This window comes from Pseudoliparis swirei, chromosome 7, assembly GCF_029220125.1.
Source record: "Pseudoliparis swirei isolate HS2019 ecotype Mariana Trench chromosome 7, NWPU_hadal_v1, whole genome shotgun sequence".
NCBI classification, from domain to species: Eukaryota; Metazoa; Chordata; class Actinopteri; order Perciformes; family Liparidae; genus Pseudoliparis; species Pseudoliparis swirei.
The window spans coordinates 18,604,889-18,623,410 of record NC_079394.1 but is presented as its reverse complement, the minus strand read 5'-3'; the positions used below and the strand labels follow the sequence as shown (position 1 = coordinate 18,623,410).

The window sequence follows — 18,522 nt, the reverse complement described above, 5'->3', positions numbered from 1 at the left end:
ACCCTGACTTCCCCAGCCCCTTGCTGCACAAAGCCTTCTTGACACCGTGGAGGGTCGTCTTTGAAGGTAATACCAAGTTCTTGAACTTGTTAGTCATTCCCGAAACAGAAAATGAATACAATTGACCAAAATAAAATGTTATCTTGTGTTCCTCAGGTGGTGTGGACCCCCTCATCAGGGGCCTGGTGGGTCGTCAGGCCAAGCTGAACACTCAGGATCACATGATGACTGATGAACTGAGGGACAGGCTGTTTAAATTCACCAGTGAGTTGGCACTGGATCTGGCTGCCCTCAACATGCAGAGAGGAAGAGACCATGGACTCCCTGGTAGTTATTTAGTCTTCATACCATATGTATTCTTTTTATACCTAGAGTCAATTTTACTTACATATCTTGGATTTTGCAGGCCCTACAGACCACACTCTTAAAACATGTCACTATATTTACCCTGTATGCCATTTTTAGGATACAACCGATGGCGTAAGTTCTGTGGGCTGTCACAACCCAAAAATGAAAGAGCGCTGTCAAAAGTGCTGAAAAATAAGGACCTGGCCAAGAACCTGCTGAAACTCTATAAGACACCTGACAACATCGATGTGTGGCTGGGAGGAGTGGCTGAGCCGTTTGTCCGTGGAGGAAGAGTGGGACCTTTGTTTGCCTGCCTGATTGCCACTCAGTTCCAGCGGATCCGCACGGGAGACCGGTAAGTTACATAACTAATAAATGCTAAAGATGTGGAGATATTTATGTTAACTGTACCTTTACATTGAAGAGAGATTCAGAGACCTTTAATATTACCAAACTGTCCAATTTCAGACTTTGGTGGGAAAATACTGGCGTATTTACTGAGGCCCAGGGCAACTCCTTGAGGGAAACCTCGCTCGCTCGCATTATCTGTGACAACACTGGGATCACTGAAGTACCGGAAAAACCCTTTCTTTATCGGCCTCGAGGGTCCGGTTACACCCAGTGTGAGAAAATCAGTGCCTTTGATCTCAGTCCATGGAGAGAGAATGGTGAGTAGATGTCCTGAAATTTCATCTGACAATCATTTCCGACATTGGCATATTTTGAATGTACCAATTTTCCTTTTAATTTTCTCTCTAGCACAATACTCTCATGGATCCGTTGGACCACCAGGTAAAACATATCCATAAGTACTTCATTTGAAAAGTATGACTTGAAAATACTGTAATGGGATGGACCTGTTGATGTAATTGTACTTTCTAATTGCTTGTCATTTTTTCATACAGGACCCAGAGGACCAAGTGGACCCCCTGGACCTCCTGGACCTCCTGGCACTGTGGCAAAATTAGCTTTCTCTGTGCGACTTGGCAATGACAACCCCAAAACAGCCGGGGCCATACGCTTCCTTGACGTCCTCTACAATGGACAGAACAGCTATAACACAAAGACGGGAATGTTTACATGTCCCCAAACTGGTGTGTATGAATTCCAGTTCCACTGCCCCATCAGAGAAAAGAAGGCCAATAAAAATCCCGGTATGGATCTGATGTGTAATAAATATATGGTTCTGCACTCATTCAACACGCTGCAGGGCAGTTCCATCATTGCCAGTGGCAACATGTACATTAAGCTTGACACTGGAGACTATGTATATCTGGTGCCCAGCAATGGGGGCAACGGTATGACCAAGGACTGTTTGTTCTTAGGGCATTTGCTGTTCACTGAGTAGGAGACTGGTCTTCAGTAAGCTTTTGATCCACCGCGTCCTAAAAACGCTGCAAAAGAAAATCGATTTTGACAAGTTATTTTGTCAAATATATCTATATATGGTGCCAGTGGGGTGAGTTAATCCCACTTTCCAGTGAAATGTTCTGCATTGCACTAGAATTTGATGTGGCACCTTTTCTCTGGAGCCTTTTTGTGGGGTGTATATGTGTAAGTCACTTTAAGTGTGACATTAATAAATGACTGTTATACAAATCAACCACTGTCTCTGAATGATTTTTTTTGATGATACACAACAACTTCAGAGATTCACAGCATTTTAGTTTGCAGAACCAGATTGGTGATGTTCTTAACCAGACCAGTAGATGGCGGTGTCCTTTAAGTCATGAACGCTTAATCATCCTGTGGCTTTGGATGAACTGAAGTCCTGCTCTGTTCATCTTGAGGACTTAAGTGTTCTTAAAAATAAAGAGTTGAATTGTAGATAGAAGTTATAGTGGTATCATTCACATCTCGATACATCATAAAGTTGAATCTGCGCTTTAAACACATGCTTTTAAAAAAGGTAACAAGTTCAGCAAACAGATGATGGAGCGCAGTGTTTCACCAGTGCATTTCTGCTGCAAGCCAGAGTGCAATATGAATTATTAAGTACTGAATTAATGCTCAGCCAACGACTGTTGTGTTCGCCCAACCAGTTAGTTATATGATTCATTGTGCAGTGCAAACTATTGACTGAGCCTTCTGATTGTCTTGCATTGTGCTGAAGAATTGTCTATTGTTTAAAGGAACTTTTATCATTTGGATTTGGGCCAATTCTAATATCTTTCTTGTGTGCAAGCTGACTCACTGGCGCGGCCTTTAGCCTACTGAGAGAGAAGACAAAGTTCTTTGTTTGTCATGTAATGTAGCTCGGTTTTGTCTGACAAATGTTTTCCCACTTGCCTATGTTGGTATCTTGTCATGTTGTCTAGTATACCCAACACAGCTAATTGTGACGGGGTAAAACAAAGAGTTAAAATGACTGAAGGTGAAATATTGAGTCTAATTCAAAAGGTAAACTATATTGCAAATATTCATCCAATTCAACAGAAAACCAAAAAATATTGAATTTGATCAAACCGATTACATAAGTATATATATATATATATATATATGTATATATATATACATATATATATTATTTTCTTTAAAGAAACTACTTAACTCCAAATCATATATGTGAATTAACATTGATGCAAATGATTGATGGGTTTTTGATATTAACAAATGAGGCTAAAGGTGGTCACTCAACCTTAATTGCGGATTCCAACTCCTTCCGGGGCTGATCAACATCCAATGCTTAATAATAAGTAAACAAACAAAAACGAGCACAATACATGGCGATCGATGAGAGAACTGGTGGGTCGCATGAGTTTGCGACGTTTTCTGCGCAGTGGAGAGGAGGGACCGGAACCAGCTGCTGCGTCTCCGCAAACGCGCACACACACACACACACACACACACACGCGCGCGCGCAAACACACAAGCACACAAACACACACGAACATACACACACGTGCACACAGGACCACGCCCCTCCTGACCTCCGTGGACACAGTGCCATCCACACAGAGGGGCTCTGGGTGTCCCATGGGAGCGGGGGAATGCTGGAAAGGACGAGCGGCACACGATACCCCATTGTTTAGTTTAGCAGTCACTGATTCCCCCCTCACCTCCTCCCTAAAACACACCGGCTGACCGTCTCAGCGGGTTAAATTGATTAGAAAGACGTTTGTGGTTTGACTAATCCCCCATTTTCGTCAGACTCTGCGCTTCACCAATTTAGAAAAGCCACATTTAGACGGGAAAGTCCTGCGTGTGATGATAATCACGGTCGAGCCCGTCGCACCTGCAGGGGCTGAAGTGGACAGACTACTCCGTCAGCTTATTTTACCATTAATACCATGAGGATTTTATATTGACTTAATCTGTTTCCCTCATAAATGCACAGCTTTCGGCCAGTTTGTGTTTCTCAACAAATAAAGAAAGTAATAATATATTTTGTGTGATTGTTTATTTTTTCGGAAATAAATTGACACAATGCATTAAAAACCCAAATGTTGTTGTGTTCGCTGAACACATTACATAATTTAACCAAACATGGGATGACATCGGAAACCTGTTTGTCACTGACTCATGACGACTAAACATGGGCTTTGATGGTTTAATGGCGTCTTCATTCTGCCACCGCCAACATGGACTAATAGCTCAAGTTAAATGATTGGGTGTTCGCATGTTAATTGGTGCAGTCAAAGTGCAGTAAAGTCCAAAGTTCTTAAATGTATATTTCCTTCTGGGTTAGGCCATTTAAGTTGTGCAGAGGGACCGTCAGCAGCTTTGATTTCCTGCGCATGCATAAGCAATATCCAACTGAGTCGATCACCTGAGTTTTTAAACGAGGAATTAAAACAAAATCCTGCACCTATAGCTTCTTTTGAGATGACACCGTCGAAGAACCAATACAAGCATTTTAAAGAGCGCTCCTCCTGCATTTCAGTAGAGGAATTTTATTAAAGTGTGTCATCATCATATACGGATTGTTCATGCTTACGTAGAGCTGTCAATCATGTCAGGGAAAGTGTGTGAGGGACACGGCGACAGGGCGGAGTCTCGGCAGCAGGATTCCCCAAGAATGCTCTCAGAATTGGGGGAACATCTGACTTTGTCCCGCGCTGGCAGATGGTGGGTTGAGGCGGGATCCAAGGGGGGAGATTTACTTCCATTGTCCAGGCGCACGAACTCTACACAGAGACAATAGTATCGGTAAGGGGCAAAGAAGCAGGGTTTGAAAAAACACTTTTCTTTTCAATGCCAGATGACCAGGAACGGAAATGTAAAAAAAAATTGTCTGCAAAAAAAAAAGCAAGATATATTTGTTTTGTTAGGCCTAAACACAAATCCCATTTCAAAACTTATCATTTATTTAAGCTATTATGTGATTAATGTTAAATTCTGCGCTTTTGAATGATCATTTACACTGAAAACATTGAAACAATGTGCTTGCACATTCAACCTTGTGTGTTCGTTGCAACCTTTTAAAGCCAAAAATCACACAAATAAGCAGCTTAATAAACTTTATTAGATCCAAAAGTACCACTTATATTTCAAGGCATAGGTTGTTTCCATAATGGATAACTTGCTAAATCACGCTTGAGGCAACTCCTTTTTATCAGCTTTATTTCTAAACTGATTTCATGACCACTTTGACATTATATTGTATTGATTAAGAAGTCTTTTCGGGCATTTGTCCAAACGCCAATCAGAGTGCAGCCCTGTCTGCTGGCGGAGATTGATGGACCAGCCAGACCGCCATTGTTGCGGCTGACACTGATGCGATGCCTCCTAAGCGGAATCACTGCGTTCAAAGGAGCAGACGGCGGAGCTTCTGAATAAGCGCATGTTGAGAGCGCACTTGTGTTAGATTTTGACTTGAATGAATAGAACAAACAGGATTTGCTGTACAGACTTTTCAGGGCAGCGTGTGGCGGAGAATGGAAACCCTCATTTCAACAAGTAAACACTCAGAGATGAACGAATACAAAACATTTAAGTTTTTGTTAACATGTGTCCACAATTTTGAGGCGGAATAATATTGATTGTAAATGCCCCTTCTCGCCTCGCCCTCGCACACACCAAGAGAAACGGTCATTTATATCACATCACCATTAAAAATCTACATTTATACAGAAACTATTTACAGATGCGAGTATAGCTTCTGCTATAAAATGTGTAAAATTGTATATGTTTTCCCTTCACCATCATCCTGGTCCAACTTAATGTCTGAAAAGTTTGCTGCACGAGTCCCTGGTTGGATGCTGAGTCTGGCAGAAGTCCAAACAACGGATGCACTTTACACCAATGAGAGCATCCATTTCAACAATCGGTCCCCCATATGGCACTAAGGCCCCTCCTCCACGCTCTATCCGGGCAGAGGGTCTCATTCATGCTTCAAGACAGTGGTTCACTCCGAGCGTCCTGGCCTTTGGATCAACTGTTTTGATCTGGCCCTCTGACAAAGGCAGACTTTCTGCACACACATATTTGAAATCATATTTCCTAACGGACTCGCTCTGAACTGTGTGAGGAGTGAGCACCACGAGCAGGTGATCATTTGCACTCGAACTGACTCTGGAGATTTGCGCTTGGACAATGCTTGCAATTAGTGTGAGGACATATCTGTTGTCATCGTTTCAGCCTTGAAAGAAAGTGCGTGTGGATTTTTAACTGACACATCATCACACAGCGTCGGTCATTTGATTTGCAAAGCTGTGGAGGAGCGCAGTGCCTTGGGTGGACCTTCTGCTGTTGGCCAAAGTGATTTAACTCTCCAGTTCAGTTTATTTTGTTTACTTAAGTTTTAAAAAAGTGCAACAAAACGCGCAAGACGTGGCTTAAATGTTCGGGATCCAGGAGCATCTGATGCGAGAAGTGAGCGGATTAAAAGAGAGAACTCTTGGAGAGGAGATGGATCCGGTCCGGTCGTGGGTGCGTAATGTCGGGGTTGTGGATGCGAACGTAGCGGCGCAAAGGTACAGTACAAAGCAGCTGATCCACTGACATCAATTTATCACAGTTATTTCCATCAGTTGCGTTCAGCTAACAATGTCATCGCATTTATTTTCGAAATCCGCATCACGAGCATAATATAGTTATAATGAATGAATATATAACATCTGAGCAGACTTACAAACACTTGTTGCAAACGATGACACAAGAAGTCCCCTTTAAAGCTGTTTGCCCCCAAATCATAACACGTCGTTAATTAGGATGTTAGAGCTACACTTTGTTTTATTTTAGTTGTTTTTAAAGTATTAAGACGGTGTGTGCACAAAAGGTAAGAAGGCCTCGACTGCAACAACATATACAACTCATATATAATATATAATAATCAGAAGGATCTGACCTAAACATAACGTCACACAAGGAGCAACTGTTCAGATAATTTACTCATAAGTGAAAGCTTAATTTACATAGTTCACACAATTCAATTTGAGATCATTTCTGAAAACCTGAACCTGACTAAAGCTGCATTTACCAAACGAGATATTTTAGTTGATGCAGCTGAAACACACTTTATTTTCAGCGACCACGCACTTTACATTAATGGTTTTTAACCGCAGTAGTTTTTTAAATGTTGAATAATTTTTGTTTTCCATATTCCCCAAGATGTCCAATCACAATCTTAATTTGTTTTACCAACACAAACACAAACACCCACACACACACACACACACACACACACAGTAAGACACGTCGTGTCCAAAGTTTAGAAACCCGTATTAAGTCAGAACAGCGGCATCAGCGATTTCAAGAAAATAGAACAAGATAATTAGTATAACACACAACGAATAGGTCATGGCATATATTAATTAGTAAGTGATAGCGTTATTTGAACTGTATTTAGGTTATTTGATATCATGCATTATAATATTATTGTTAACATGTAAGCTAATTATAATGAACTCTATTGTAATATTGTTTCCCCCCCCCCAAAAAACCAACAACAAACCAAAGATACTTTTAATGGGCATTTCTTTCCCTCTTTATTTTTGTACAACATAATGTTTAAGAACCCCCCCAAACAAAATATCTGCTCACGTTTTGAGTTATCTGAAAAGCTACACTTTATAATTGTATACACAAATAATTCACAGAAAACCCCATGCTGAACACAGAATATGATTGAATCTTTAATTTATTTAAATTCAACAGTCAATAAAAAGTATTATTATTACATTTTAAACCAAGAAGCTCCACCATCAGTAGAAAAGTCAAAAGTGTTGATTTTATTGTCGAATTTTCAGTTTTCAATCTAAAACACAGTTTCAACATCTTTAGCTTTTCCTGTTCTTCTTCTTCGCCTGATTTTTTGTGCATATTTTTAGGCCGTAGTTTCTAATCTCAAAAGTAAAGTGGCCTTCAAGGTATGGGGACAAAAAATATTCATAAATAATCTGTATGTTATTTGTTTGCTAACTATTTGTAATTATTGTATGGATAAAACGAAGGCCTTAACATCCAAAAGGAACTTTGTGACCAATGGGATATAAGTGATTTAAAAAACCCAATAATGTAAAATGTAGTTCTCGTGATTTATGGCATGCAGAAAAAGTCTTAATTTTGTATTTGGTTTAATTTAGATTTAAGAAATATTTTTCCATCACAAGAAATAATATGTTAAATGTTGATTTAATTAGAACTGACCTTTATATCGATCCTAGATGCAGTTTATTATAACATAATGTAAATGTCCGTGGAGCTGACTGTCTCTTCCTCTTGTGCCCTCAGTGGAGTAGCTTTGTCAAGAGCTCATTTTGAGAAGCAGCCGCCCTCAAATCTCCGCAAGTCCAACTTCTTCCACTTTGTCCTGGCTCTCTATGACCGACATGGCCAACCTGTGGAGGTGGAGAGGACTGCCTTTGTGGACTTTGTTGAACATGACAAGGTGTGTTAGTGTTTCTGAACGCCTGTCTGCCTTATTGATTATTTGAAGATGTCATCGATTCACATATGTCAACCTTCAGATACCATCCATCCTTCCAAAACTATCTAGTATTGTCTGAAACACTGTGAATAACCACAGCTTTTAAATGTATTAGAAATATATCCCCTATTCAGCTTCACCCAGGTGCTCAACTTGATCCTCCACATCCCCAGTAAAGCAAAGCATATCGAACAGCTGACGGCTACATGTTTACACAAGCTCTACCCTCTATGAACTGATGATGTGGGATTGAAAAAGAATATCTAATGACTAATTAGCAGCTTGCCTCATTAGGAGGACATCACTACTTTTTCAAATGCAAATGATGCTTGCTCCTGTTAAGTTATACAGTGAACTAATCATCAAAGTCTCTTTTACTTCATGCCCCCATCCTATACTCTAAATACATGCGGAAAGGGGGGGGGGGGGGATTCCTCAGGTCGGACAAGAGCAAGATAAGGAAGGTTGCAGTGTGGAGAAAGAGTTAGAAAGAGACTGCTTAGAGTGCAGCCGTATGCCCCATGTTGATGGATGTTTCTGCCCGGTGCTAAAGGGAGCGAGAGGCTTCTAAACTGGCAACAGTTCTCCCCTGTGAGAAAGATGAGAGGACACAAACCTGTCAGCTGAAGTTCAGACGTAGTTTTACTGTGAATTTCATGGGCAGGGAGGGATGGAGAGGGCGGGAGGCAGCGCTAACGCCAGGGCTGAAAGCTGTCAGCGAGCTCCCCTTTGTGCCACGCAGGCCAACGCAGAGCAATATGACGGCAGTGGGGGAGTTCATTTTCTGCATGGTTAACCTGGCATCTGTTTTTGCTTTGTAATTATGCAGAGGTAGAGTGATGGCAAGGCAAAAATAATGTTCCTCTGTGTATATTCACACAACTTATGAAGCAAGGCATCCATCTATCTCCCGACGTTAAGTCTCAATCTCGACTTTGAGTTTATCTTTGGACCCCTTTTTTTCCCAACTTATTTTCATGCATCTTAATTTCCCTCACTTCTTCTTCCCTCCTCACAACTGTCTCCTCTTCCCAGTTTCTCCCCTCCTCGTTCTTTCTCCTCCTCTTCGGCGCTCATCTCTGTGATGCCAGCCTCCTGGGTTATTGGACCAGAGAGCATTCCTTTGAGACCACTTAGAAAGACCAGCAGAGGTAGAAGAAGAGAAAGAAAGAGGGGGAACAAGAGACAGAGGGGGGAAGAGAAGGAAGAAGTGAGAAGCCAGTGGAGTGCCTGGGGGAGGAAGGGATAGCGGAAGGGAAGTTTTTCTGTCAAGGTCGACTGCTGCTCAGTCTCACATCCAGTACTTTCCACACTTTGCACACACACGTATGCGCATTTCACCATGCGGTGCTACCTCACGGCGAGGAGGACCACTGCATTTTATCTTCAGGTTTTAGAAGTTTGCATCAGACATGATAGTTCAACCCCTACAAAGAACCTCCGACTCAAGGTTAAGAGCTCAGCTCTTGAACACAACGAAAGGTCCCACATGGGCTCTGAGCCTAACACCCTCTGATCTCGATGCTGCTGTCAGGGAAGGGCACGCTGCAGGATTAGGAGAGACTCTCTGTGCTTACCACAGCGTAGGGGATGCTCAGCGGTACTTATCTGTGCCTCAAACGTGCTAAACGGCGTGTCATGCGCTTGTCTGTCTTGTCTCTTTCCAAGGAGCAGACAGGGGAAAAGACAAACAACGGTACACACTACAAGCTACAGCTGCTCTACAGCAACGGTGAGTCAAACGCCAGTTCTCAGGCGATGGGCCGATTCTTTGCTCTTTGAGGTGTCTGAATTGATCGTCTAGATGTTGCCGTGGAGCGCTGCATGTAACAGGAGTTGAAAGAGGTCAGCGGTGACACTAGCGTTGCTAACGTGACACACACCTTTTCACTCAAGTGATCTTCCTCCACATCCTCACCTCTGCTCGCCGCTCCTCTCTCAGCTCATTAATTGCCTTCTTCTCATCGTCTAATTGCCGAGTTTTTTAAATTCAACGTTTCGGCTCTGCAAGGATCCACTTCTGGGCGCACGCCGGCAGAAATTAGGTACATGTTGCCACACCCCTCCTACCCCCTCCATCCCCCCGACTCCTCAACCCCCCATGGTGCTTTCACATCAGATCGGGGATACACAGAGAAATTTGGTTCCCATGAGCCACTGCTGCCCCTACTCTGCCATCGCAGTGGCACCCATGGGAGAGAAGATAAAAGACATGTTCCAGAGCAACCCCCGTATACACACACACACACACACACACACACACACACACACACACACACACACACACACACACGTACATGCAAGTACGCCAACACCAAAAGCATTTCCTCTGCATCCCCTCCTCTCAGCCCCTTCCCCCAAGCGATATCAAAGGCTCTCAATCGAGACTTTGATGAGAGGAACATATTTTGAAAGCGATACTCTCCAAAGTCTCTGAAAAAAAAATCCTTGGTTAATTCGTTCTTTTCTCGAGAAGCAATTTATTACATTTCTTTTCCCTGTTTTGTGTGATTTTCAGCGGAAGTTGTGAAGCATCCAGAGGTTCAGGTGTTTGTGTAAATCTCACTCAGACACACACCTGATTAAATAGAAGCGGGAGACCATGAAAAAGGACATTCACTCTTCAATTAAGCCCCTTCACAAACTGATCAGGTGCTATTTTACCTGTCACTCATGTAAACTTGGGAATAAATCAGAAGTTAACTGAGAAGCACACAAAAAGATCAGCTTGACAAATCGTGAGAACTCGGTCGTAAGTTCTGGCCTCAAAGCCGAACATGACTGATAATCTTCAAACATAAAATAACTCTCAATCCCCTCAGAAACCATCAGAGAGAAAATAAGAACTGCGTGCCAATCTTATTCCTCCATGTTGGCTGGACAGAGTTCAATACTTTCTGAGCGCTTGTCTCGACTTTGAGATAAAAAAAGATTGATGTCATAAATCTTTCCATTTTATGATGAGAATCCTCAGCACAATGTATGTCTTTAGGGGGTTTAAGAGTTTATGTGCCGTTTCTTCATATATGGTTATGTTTGTCATTAGGGTTGAGCCTCCAGCTTGTTCTTTTCCCCCCAGTTTTCATTTATCACTTAGGGCAAGAGATCATGCATTCATTTTCTTTCAGAAAAAATGTCCCTAGTGCTTCAAATGACTTGAGTAAATTATTGCTAACAATTCATTTCTGTTCTTGCAGGGGTTCGCACGGAGCAGGATCTTTACGCACGACTTATTGACTCTGTCACTAAACAGGTTGGTAAACTCTCAGCTACCCAAGCAGGAGTAACCGATTCTACTGATAAATGTCACTGAATCTACCCCTTGTTTCCTCTTCTCAGCCCATAGCATATGAAGGACAAAACAAGAATCCAGAAATGTGCAGAGTTCTGCTCACACATGAGGTTATGTGCAGGTGAGTCCAACACACACAGACACACACTCGTCCAGTCATTCAAACCTTCACCCACAGGGAAGAATTCCACATATCATTAACATCCGTCCTCTTTCGTCATCTCAGTCCGCTTGAAATGTGGTTGTGGGATCACACTTGAGGCTTTACAGATTAAAGTGGCTGTGGTGAAACTATAAGTCTAGCCTATCTATCATCATCCTTGTTACAGGGGTAAACACCTGCTGCTTTCTGCTGTAACGCTGCATGTCTCCTCGCCAGCTCCTGTTTCTTCTTGGCGCTCCTCACTCTCTGGCATGTCGTTCTGCAGCTACACCACAGCTGACAGCAGCTGACACCCTTTTGGGGAACAATCTGCCTTTCCCTCATTGAAATGTAACTCGGGCACTTCTGTTTAGCCAAGACATGTCGTTTGAACTTTGTCAAAACATGGTGACAAGTCCACTGGTACAATTCCAATGTGTCAGTGTAACAAAGAGCTGTTATAAAAGCAAGTTTAAAGAGTCCAGTCGAGATTAAGGGGAACAGAAGGTTTTGGTTAGTGTCTGGTGAGCAGAGAAAATAGATGAATATGGGGTTAGGGATGGAGAAGAAGCCGAAGAGAGCGGTCTGGAAGTGGGGTAGTGACCCAGGATTCGAGGGCAGCAGGGGGAAGGATAGGGGGCTGGGACATGGGGAGAGGGGCTAAGACGGAGTGGGCTTTGCCATTGTGTAGCCAGCAGATGCCCGAATGTGACTCACAGCTGGCTAATAACAGAGCCGAAGAGGCAGAGGGCAAGCGTCACAGCTGGGGAGTGAGGCCGTCTGACAGGGGGGCGGAGGGGGTGCGGAGGGGGGCAGGGCAGGGCCAAGCTGGGACACGAGAGGGGTGAGGCGAGGTGTAGGGGTGGCAGATGGTTAGGGGGGGGGGGCACTTTTGTTATGCAGTGAAGGGGACTTTGGGGGGGTGGGGGACTTGGGGGGGGGGGGGTGGCCAGCAGGCTCCTCGGACAGGACTGCTGACGAATGGTAGGATGTTCTGGGATGGTGTGTGTGTGTGTGTGTGTGTGTGTGCGTGTGTGTGCGTGTGTGTGCATGTGTGTGTGTGCGTGTGCAATGAGGCTGCGTGGGGGTTGAGTTTGATTTCGAAATCAATGTGACAGATTGCCGGGCTGGCTTTTCACTTTTGAATGGTCTCTCACTGTTTGTAGGGTGTGTTGTTGTACCTTTTCTTCCTCTTTTATTCTTTTGTCTAATCCTCCCCTCCCCTCTCATGCCTCCTTTGTGTGCTCCTGGATCTTGGCCCCGACTGCAGCAGAGTAGTCTGGCCCTGTGGATGTGGATGGGCCAGACAAATAATGGCCCCTCCTGTTTAATTTGTTGTTTTTTTCCTCCACTGACTTTTTCCTCTTTTCTGTCTCCTTCAACTGCCCACTCAGCCGCTGTTGTGAGAAGAAAAGTTGTGGCAACCGAAATGAGACGCCCTCTGACCCGGTCATCATTGACAGGTAATGAGATCAAAACACAGTGTCCACCACCTTAAACAAGCTCCTCTTCATATGAAATGTCCAGGTTGTTCTTTCTTTGTATGTATGCACCTACACACTCACAAAGACAGAGAGAGAGAGAGAGAGAGACAGAGAGACAGAGAGAGAAATTGCGGGTTGATGTGAAGGTTGTTGTGGTGAGATCTCACCAAGCAGCTGTTGCATCGACACAAACCAAGCGGAGGAACTACAAAGCAGAGTAGAAGCTCCAATTACAACACATTCATAGACGGACACTGGATGTGTGTGCACAGTGGTATTGTTTGTGTGTGCATTTTACACATTACACATTTTACACATATTTATACTAATATTTCACAACATACAAATAATCTTCAGCTTGCACTACATCCCTGCAAGCAGGTTGCTATAAACAATATAAAATGTGTCCATGTCCGTCCCCCATGTGTTTCTCTCTCTTCATCTCTCTGTTCTCTGTTGATCTACCGTCAGCCTGCTGGGATTTGTTTCAGTTTGGTCACTCGTTACGTTTAACGGCCGACATTGCACCTGAAACCTGCCAAACGCGTATATATTTATTTTTATCAGAAGCATGTGGATCTTCCATAGCACCAGAGAGGCTGCCATATGTGGTCAATGTTCACCATGACAGCCAGTTATCCGGCTTGGAGGCGGGTGACCCCCTCGGTAATCAGCGTGTGTGAGGGCCTTCACGTCCGAGGGATTTTGGAGGTCTCTCGCTGTCTGCCTGGCATTAACCAGTGTGATGAATGCTCGTAAGCAGAACGCATGTGAAATACCCTTTCTGTGATGTCATAGACACAACCTTCATCTCCTCTCTCTCCTTATCCCTCTCCTTCCCTCTCTCCTTCCCTGCAATTGTCTGTCTAGAAAACACTCACTTCATATACGTCAAGGACCCTTTTCTTTCCCCCTTCTCAGTTCAAGCTGGCTGGCTGTTGACAGTGAGTCTCGAAGGATCTCGCCGAAGATAGTTTTCATATAACGGAGAAAATCGGGCTGTTGTCTGTTGAATTTTCCCAGAATACCTTTGGAACAGCTGCTTTTTCCATTTACTGTAGCACATTATTCTCCCAATACCCCCCCCCCCCCCTGGCAGCCTCTTTATACTTCCTCATTATGTATAAACCTACTAGAAATGTGTTAGTAAGCAGCTCGGTGGCGGGCTGATGAAGGTAGTCGTGTGTTACTTGTGTCATTACAAGTCCTTGTATGTGTGTGAAGACTACAGTGTGACCTCCTGTACTCTCTAATCACACTGGGCACATCCCGTTCTGATGGGGGGATTCTCTCTCTTGTCTTGACTGGCCTGCAAAATCCTCTCCTCAGGGAGCAGCCTATTAGCAGCCAGTTAATTTCGGATAAGCCAATGGGATCTTTGCCTGGCCCTGGCCCCTTTTATCCAACTTAATGTGCACTCTCTCTTTTGACTTTGTACACCACACACTGAAACAGTCAGAGGACTGACAGATGTGCGTGTGTATTCAGAGCATGTATAGGCTGTCTGTGTGCACACAGACAGATGTATATTTTCATGTGTGTGGGGATCCTTGCACGTTTATTTATGTATGTATATGGTCGTATGTGCGATTGTCTATGTGTCTCGGTGACCCCTAGTTTGACCTTTTCCCCTAGTCACTGCTTGGGTCTTAAATTATTCATGTGTGTGTGCAGCCTATATGTGCATTTGTGCATGTGTGTGTGAGTGTGTGTGTGAGTGTGTGTGTGTGGAGGAAACGGTCTGTTTCTGTGGCTCCAGTAATCAGCCTCCTGCTCCCAGCCCCAACACCTGTTCTCCAATTAACATGCAGCGTGCTGGGGCCCACTCACTGCTATCACACCAGCCACTGCTTTCTACTCTTATTCTTTCTCTTTTTCTCTCTCACTCTCAGTCCCGCGCTCCCTTCCTCCCCGCCTTGCCTCGTATCTGTACTTCTTCACACCGATCTCGTTCTTTTCCGTTCGCTCTCATATGTTCCTGCTCTTTACACCCAATTGCTTAGTTCCCCGGCTCCTCTTCTTTCCCCTTGTCGTAGCCCCCCCCCCCTTCCCTTTAGCCTGTCTAATTTTGCCATAATTAGGCAGTGTCATTAGGACACCTAGCCAAGCACAAGGGAGTTTGCAATTCCCCAAACGGCCCAAACCCCCTCTTTTCTAATCTCCTTTCCATATTGTTTCAGTTTTCTCTCCCCCTTCTCCTTCTGCTGCTGCTGCACCCCCATCCACCTCCTCTTCCCCCTAATCCTGATTTGAGTGAAAAGAGAAAAAGGAGATCACAGCTGATCCATAGGGAGGGTGGAGGGATAGAGGGTGGAGGGACCGAGGGATGAAGAGGGCAAGGGCAGTCGTTGACAAAGAGATGACTCTTAAGTTGCCCATGGGAGAGAATGATCTAATACCCTGCTGCCTGCTGTGTCTAATAGTTTTACAATTGTCTAATCTTAACACTGGTGAACTGCTACACTCACAGTCCTAATGAGACTTCTCTGTTTGGAGATTGTCCGATCTCTGACTGATGGACTGGCATGTTCACTGATTGGTTTGATAATCGATCAATGGACAGACAGATAGATAGATAGATTGATTCCTCTGGGCTCATCAACATAAATCTTCACTAACTCTTCAAACTCATGCAGTCGATGTTTCAGACAATTCACTGACACCGATATTAATCATCAATTTGTTTAAAAAGCGAAGCGACAACATAGTGCATTTCCTCTGTTCTATCAATAATCAACTTGAAAATAATCAAATGAAAATATACTGTGCAGTCAGCCCTACGATACGAATATTTTCCTTCAAATCCTTTCATTACTTAGAGCTTCTCTCTTCTGCAAAGTATTAAACCCAAGCAGATCTGTTAATGGCGGCATTATTGCCATGCTGACCTCTGACCTCAGAGGAACTATATTGGTTCTGGGCCAAAGCTGGCCTCTGTATTTATGAGTGAACCATGGGTTTACAATGGAGACAAGCAGATGTCAGTATTAGTATGAGACTGTGTGGTTTGGATGGGAGGGGTCAGCGCTCAGTGTGAGTGTGTGCTTTTATATTTGGCTATGAAGCTGAGATCAATAGTTGGTCATAAGGAGTTTGTGGAGGGATCCATGGAAAGGCAAGAGCCTTGTGAGGTGGGGGTCGGGGGGTTGGAGAAGGGCTGATCAATGGCAAGCACTATCTCACTAATTGATCGTGTTTCCAAGAGGGGTCTTTTTTAACAAGCCGGCGCTCAGAGAAAAGAAGAATAATCAATAGGAATTTTCCAATGTTGTCAATATGGCTTTTCCCTCCCCTCGACTCAAAATGAAATCATAAAGACTAAGCATCCTTGTGCATAACAGTCTGTGATTTTTGAATACAAAACTAAAAAACAAACCCTGCATCTGGAATACACAAGCACAAGAGATGTGGTTTTTTTTAAACAGTTAATTGGGATTAATTTGGATCATTTTTGAACAACTACTAGTTGTCCTGGGTGACTTCAGACTCTCGGCTCCAAGAGGAATCCATTATTGTTAATCTCAGGTTGTGGGTTTTATTGATCTGCTTGTAGTCTTGGTTCTAGTCATGTGCATGTACCACAGCTTTGTTTTCAACCAGTGAGTGCAGGGTTTTGTTTTCAGTACTACAATCGTTGTGTAGTAGATCTGATGAAGAGCTTTAGTTTCCATGGCCGTGTATCATTTATTACCCGTTAATTCATTTTGCTCATGTCAACGCTATTTTTCCTGTAAAAAGACGTACTCCAGTCTGATTACGCTCGAACGCACACGCACACATGTTCTACAGTGTTGTCTTTTTTTATAGTTCTTTACGGATTAACACTGTCTGGACTGTTAACAATAAACTATTCAGATATCATTTGTTGTTGTATGTAAATGTCTCTGTTGTCTCAGGGAGGCACCATCTGTTTCCATGGTAGTCCATCCACCTGCTTGCCTCTGCATGTCTTAAACTAATTTAAAAAAGAACAGTATATTATGACGCGGGCCACGTCCCTCTGTTTTTTCTTCTTCTCCTGCCTGCCCTTACAGCAGGACAGATAGTTTCTTATTGTACTGCTAATGGAGGGGAACGCCGGCCTCCTCATTCTTCAGCACCAACCAAAAAGAAAATAGAAGCTTCAAGTCTTTGGGAAAAGAACATTAAACTATCAGCCAAAGAATAAATGCAGAAACATTTGTTGGACTGTGTCAGGGGTCAAATTCTTCCCCTCTCCCAGATGCATACTTATACACTGCCGCCAAGTCGCCCTGTTAGGTCATCATACATGCACATGAGAGTTTTATGTGTGAGACAACAATGTCATTTTAGGAGATTGTTTCTCATACTCCAAATATAATGGGGATTTTTTTTGGTGTAAAGTGGAACTCATTCTTTAGCTTTTTCTGTTGATACTGGCACCCTATACCTGGCCTCCCATTACCATTTCCACCACATATTCTTCAAGATGGCTTGTCGACAAGTCTTTCATAAGGCCCAAGTCCTGAGGGGCAGTGAACCATCCCTTCTTTTAGCCAAGAAATAAAGACAATCCAGTAACATGGATTTGAATTTCCCGTCTGTTTTTTATATATACCACTCCGTAACAGGATGTCGGATGATGATGTTGTGGCGCAACAAATCATCAGCACAGCAGACTTTGTGTGAGAAGTAGCTGAGAAAAAGACAGATGTGGAGGAGGTGCTTTTTTAAATCCGAGTCTCTGGCCACAGAAAGAGCTGCAGATGACGTTGGCAAAGGTCATTGAACTGGATATATAAGCGTTCATGGATAAACTACTGTATTCAACACAGTATCCTAAATCATTACATTACCACCTGAAGGATGCTTACGACATGTAGTGTCTTGATTTACTCAGGGCAGGCTGGTGATCCCCTTTTAACACTTGTGAGCATTCACTTTTTACTTAAGTATTACTGTATAGCATTAACTGCATTGCTAACCTGGAGCTACCCATGGTGGGGTAGCACTGTCCAGTCCCTCCAGACCCCCTGTCAGCGAGCCCCTCGGGCTGGGGGCCAGCCAGCGTGGCGACAGGGCCCGAGGCTCCAGTGCACACAGGCTGGACCAGTGCGCAGCTGGCACAGGACCGCGGGGATGGCTCCTCCCTTGGGGCAATGCAAGGGGGAGAATGACACAAAGACAGACAGGGAGAGACGACGCAACGTCTAGAATATCAAATTTGCTGACAGGTACCGCATCAAACAGAGAGAGTCTCACTCGGAGTTAGACCGGTGAAAACGAGTTCATCGACCTTTTGTGGGGCTCGAGCTTTCTGCGAAGTGGTCTGATGTGAACTGGGAAGATCCTGGACTCAAATGTGCACAGGAAGTGTCTGAGTCGTAGGTTATGAGCCGAGTTTGTGTTCGGTCACCTTTGCTCC

General features: G+C 43.8%; 2 protein-coding genes across 3 annotated transcripts in view; both read left to right on the top strand.

Moving 5' to 3' along the window:
• Positions 1-1,951, top strand: part of LOC130196093 (eosinophil peroxidase-like) — a 34,162-nt gene extending 32,211 nt beyond the window's left edge. Inside the window, exons 11-15 of the mRNA XM_056417959.1 lie at positions 157-327; positions 466-703; positions 817-1,016; positions 1,108-1,140; positions 1,254-1,951. Coding sequence (XP_056273934.1) covers positions 157-327; positions 466-703; positions 817-1,016; positions 1,108-1,140; positions 1,254-1,696 — 1,085 coding nt within the window. The 3' untranslated portion in view covers positions 1,697-1,951. The remainder of the gene's footprint in view (positions 1-156; positions 328-465; positions 704-816; positions 1,017-1,107; positions 1,141-1,253) is intronic.
• A 4,043-nt stretch (positions 1,952-5,994) lies between these two features.
• ebf2 (EBF transcription factor 2) overlaps positions 5,995-18,522 on the top strand; it is a 33,225-nt gene continuing 20,697 nt past the window's right edge. For both annotated transcript variants that reach the window (XM_056418679.1, XM_056418678.1), the window contains exons 1-6: positions 5,995-6,263; positions 8,023-8,179; positions 9,887-9,950; positions 11,416-11,471; positions 11,558-11,631; positions 13,047-13,115. In XM_056418679.1, the coding sequence (XP_056274654.1) occupies positions 6,130-6,263; positions 8,023-8,179; positions 9,887-9,950; positions 11,416-11,471; positions 11,558-11,631; positions 13,047-13,115 (554 nt within the window). In that variant the 5' untranslated portion in view covers positions 5,995-6,129. The remainder of the gene's footprint in view (positions 6,264-8,022; positions 8,180-9,886; positions 9,951-11,415; positions 11,472-11,557; positions 11,632-13,046; positions 13,116-18,522) is intronic.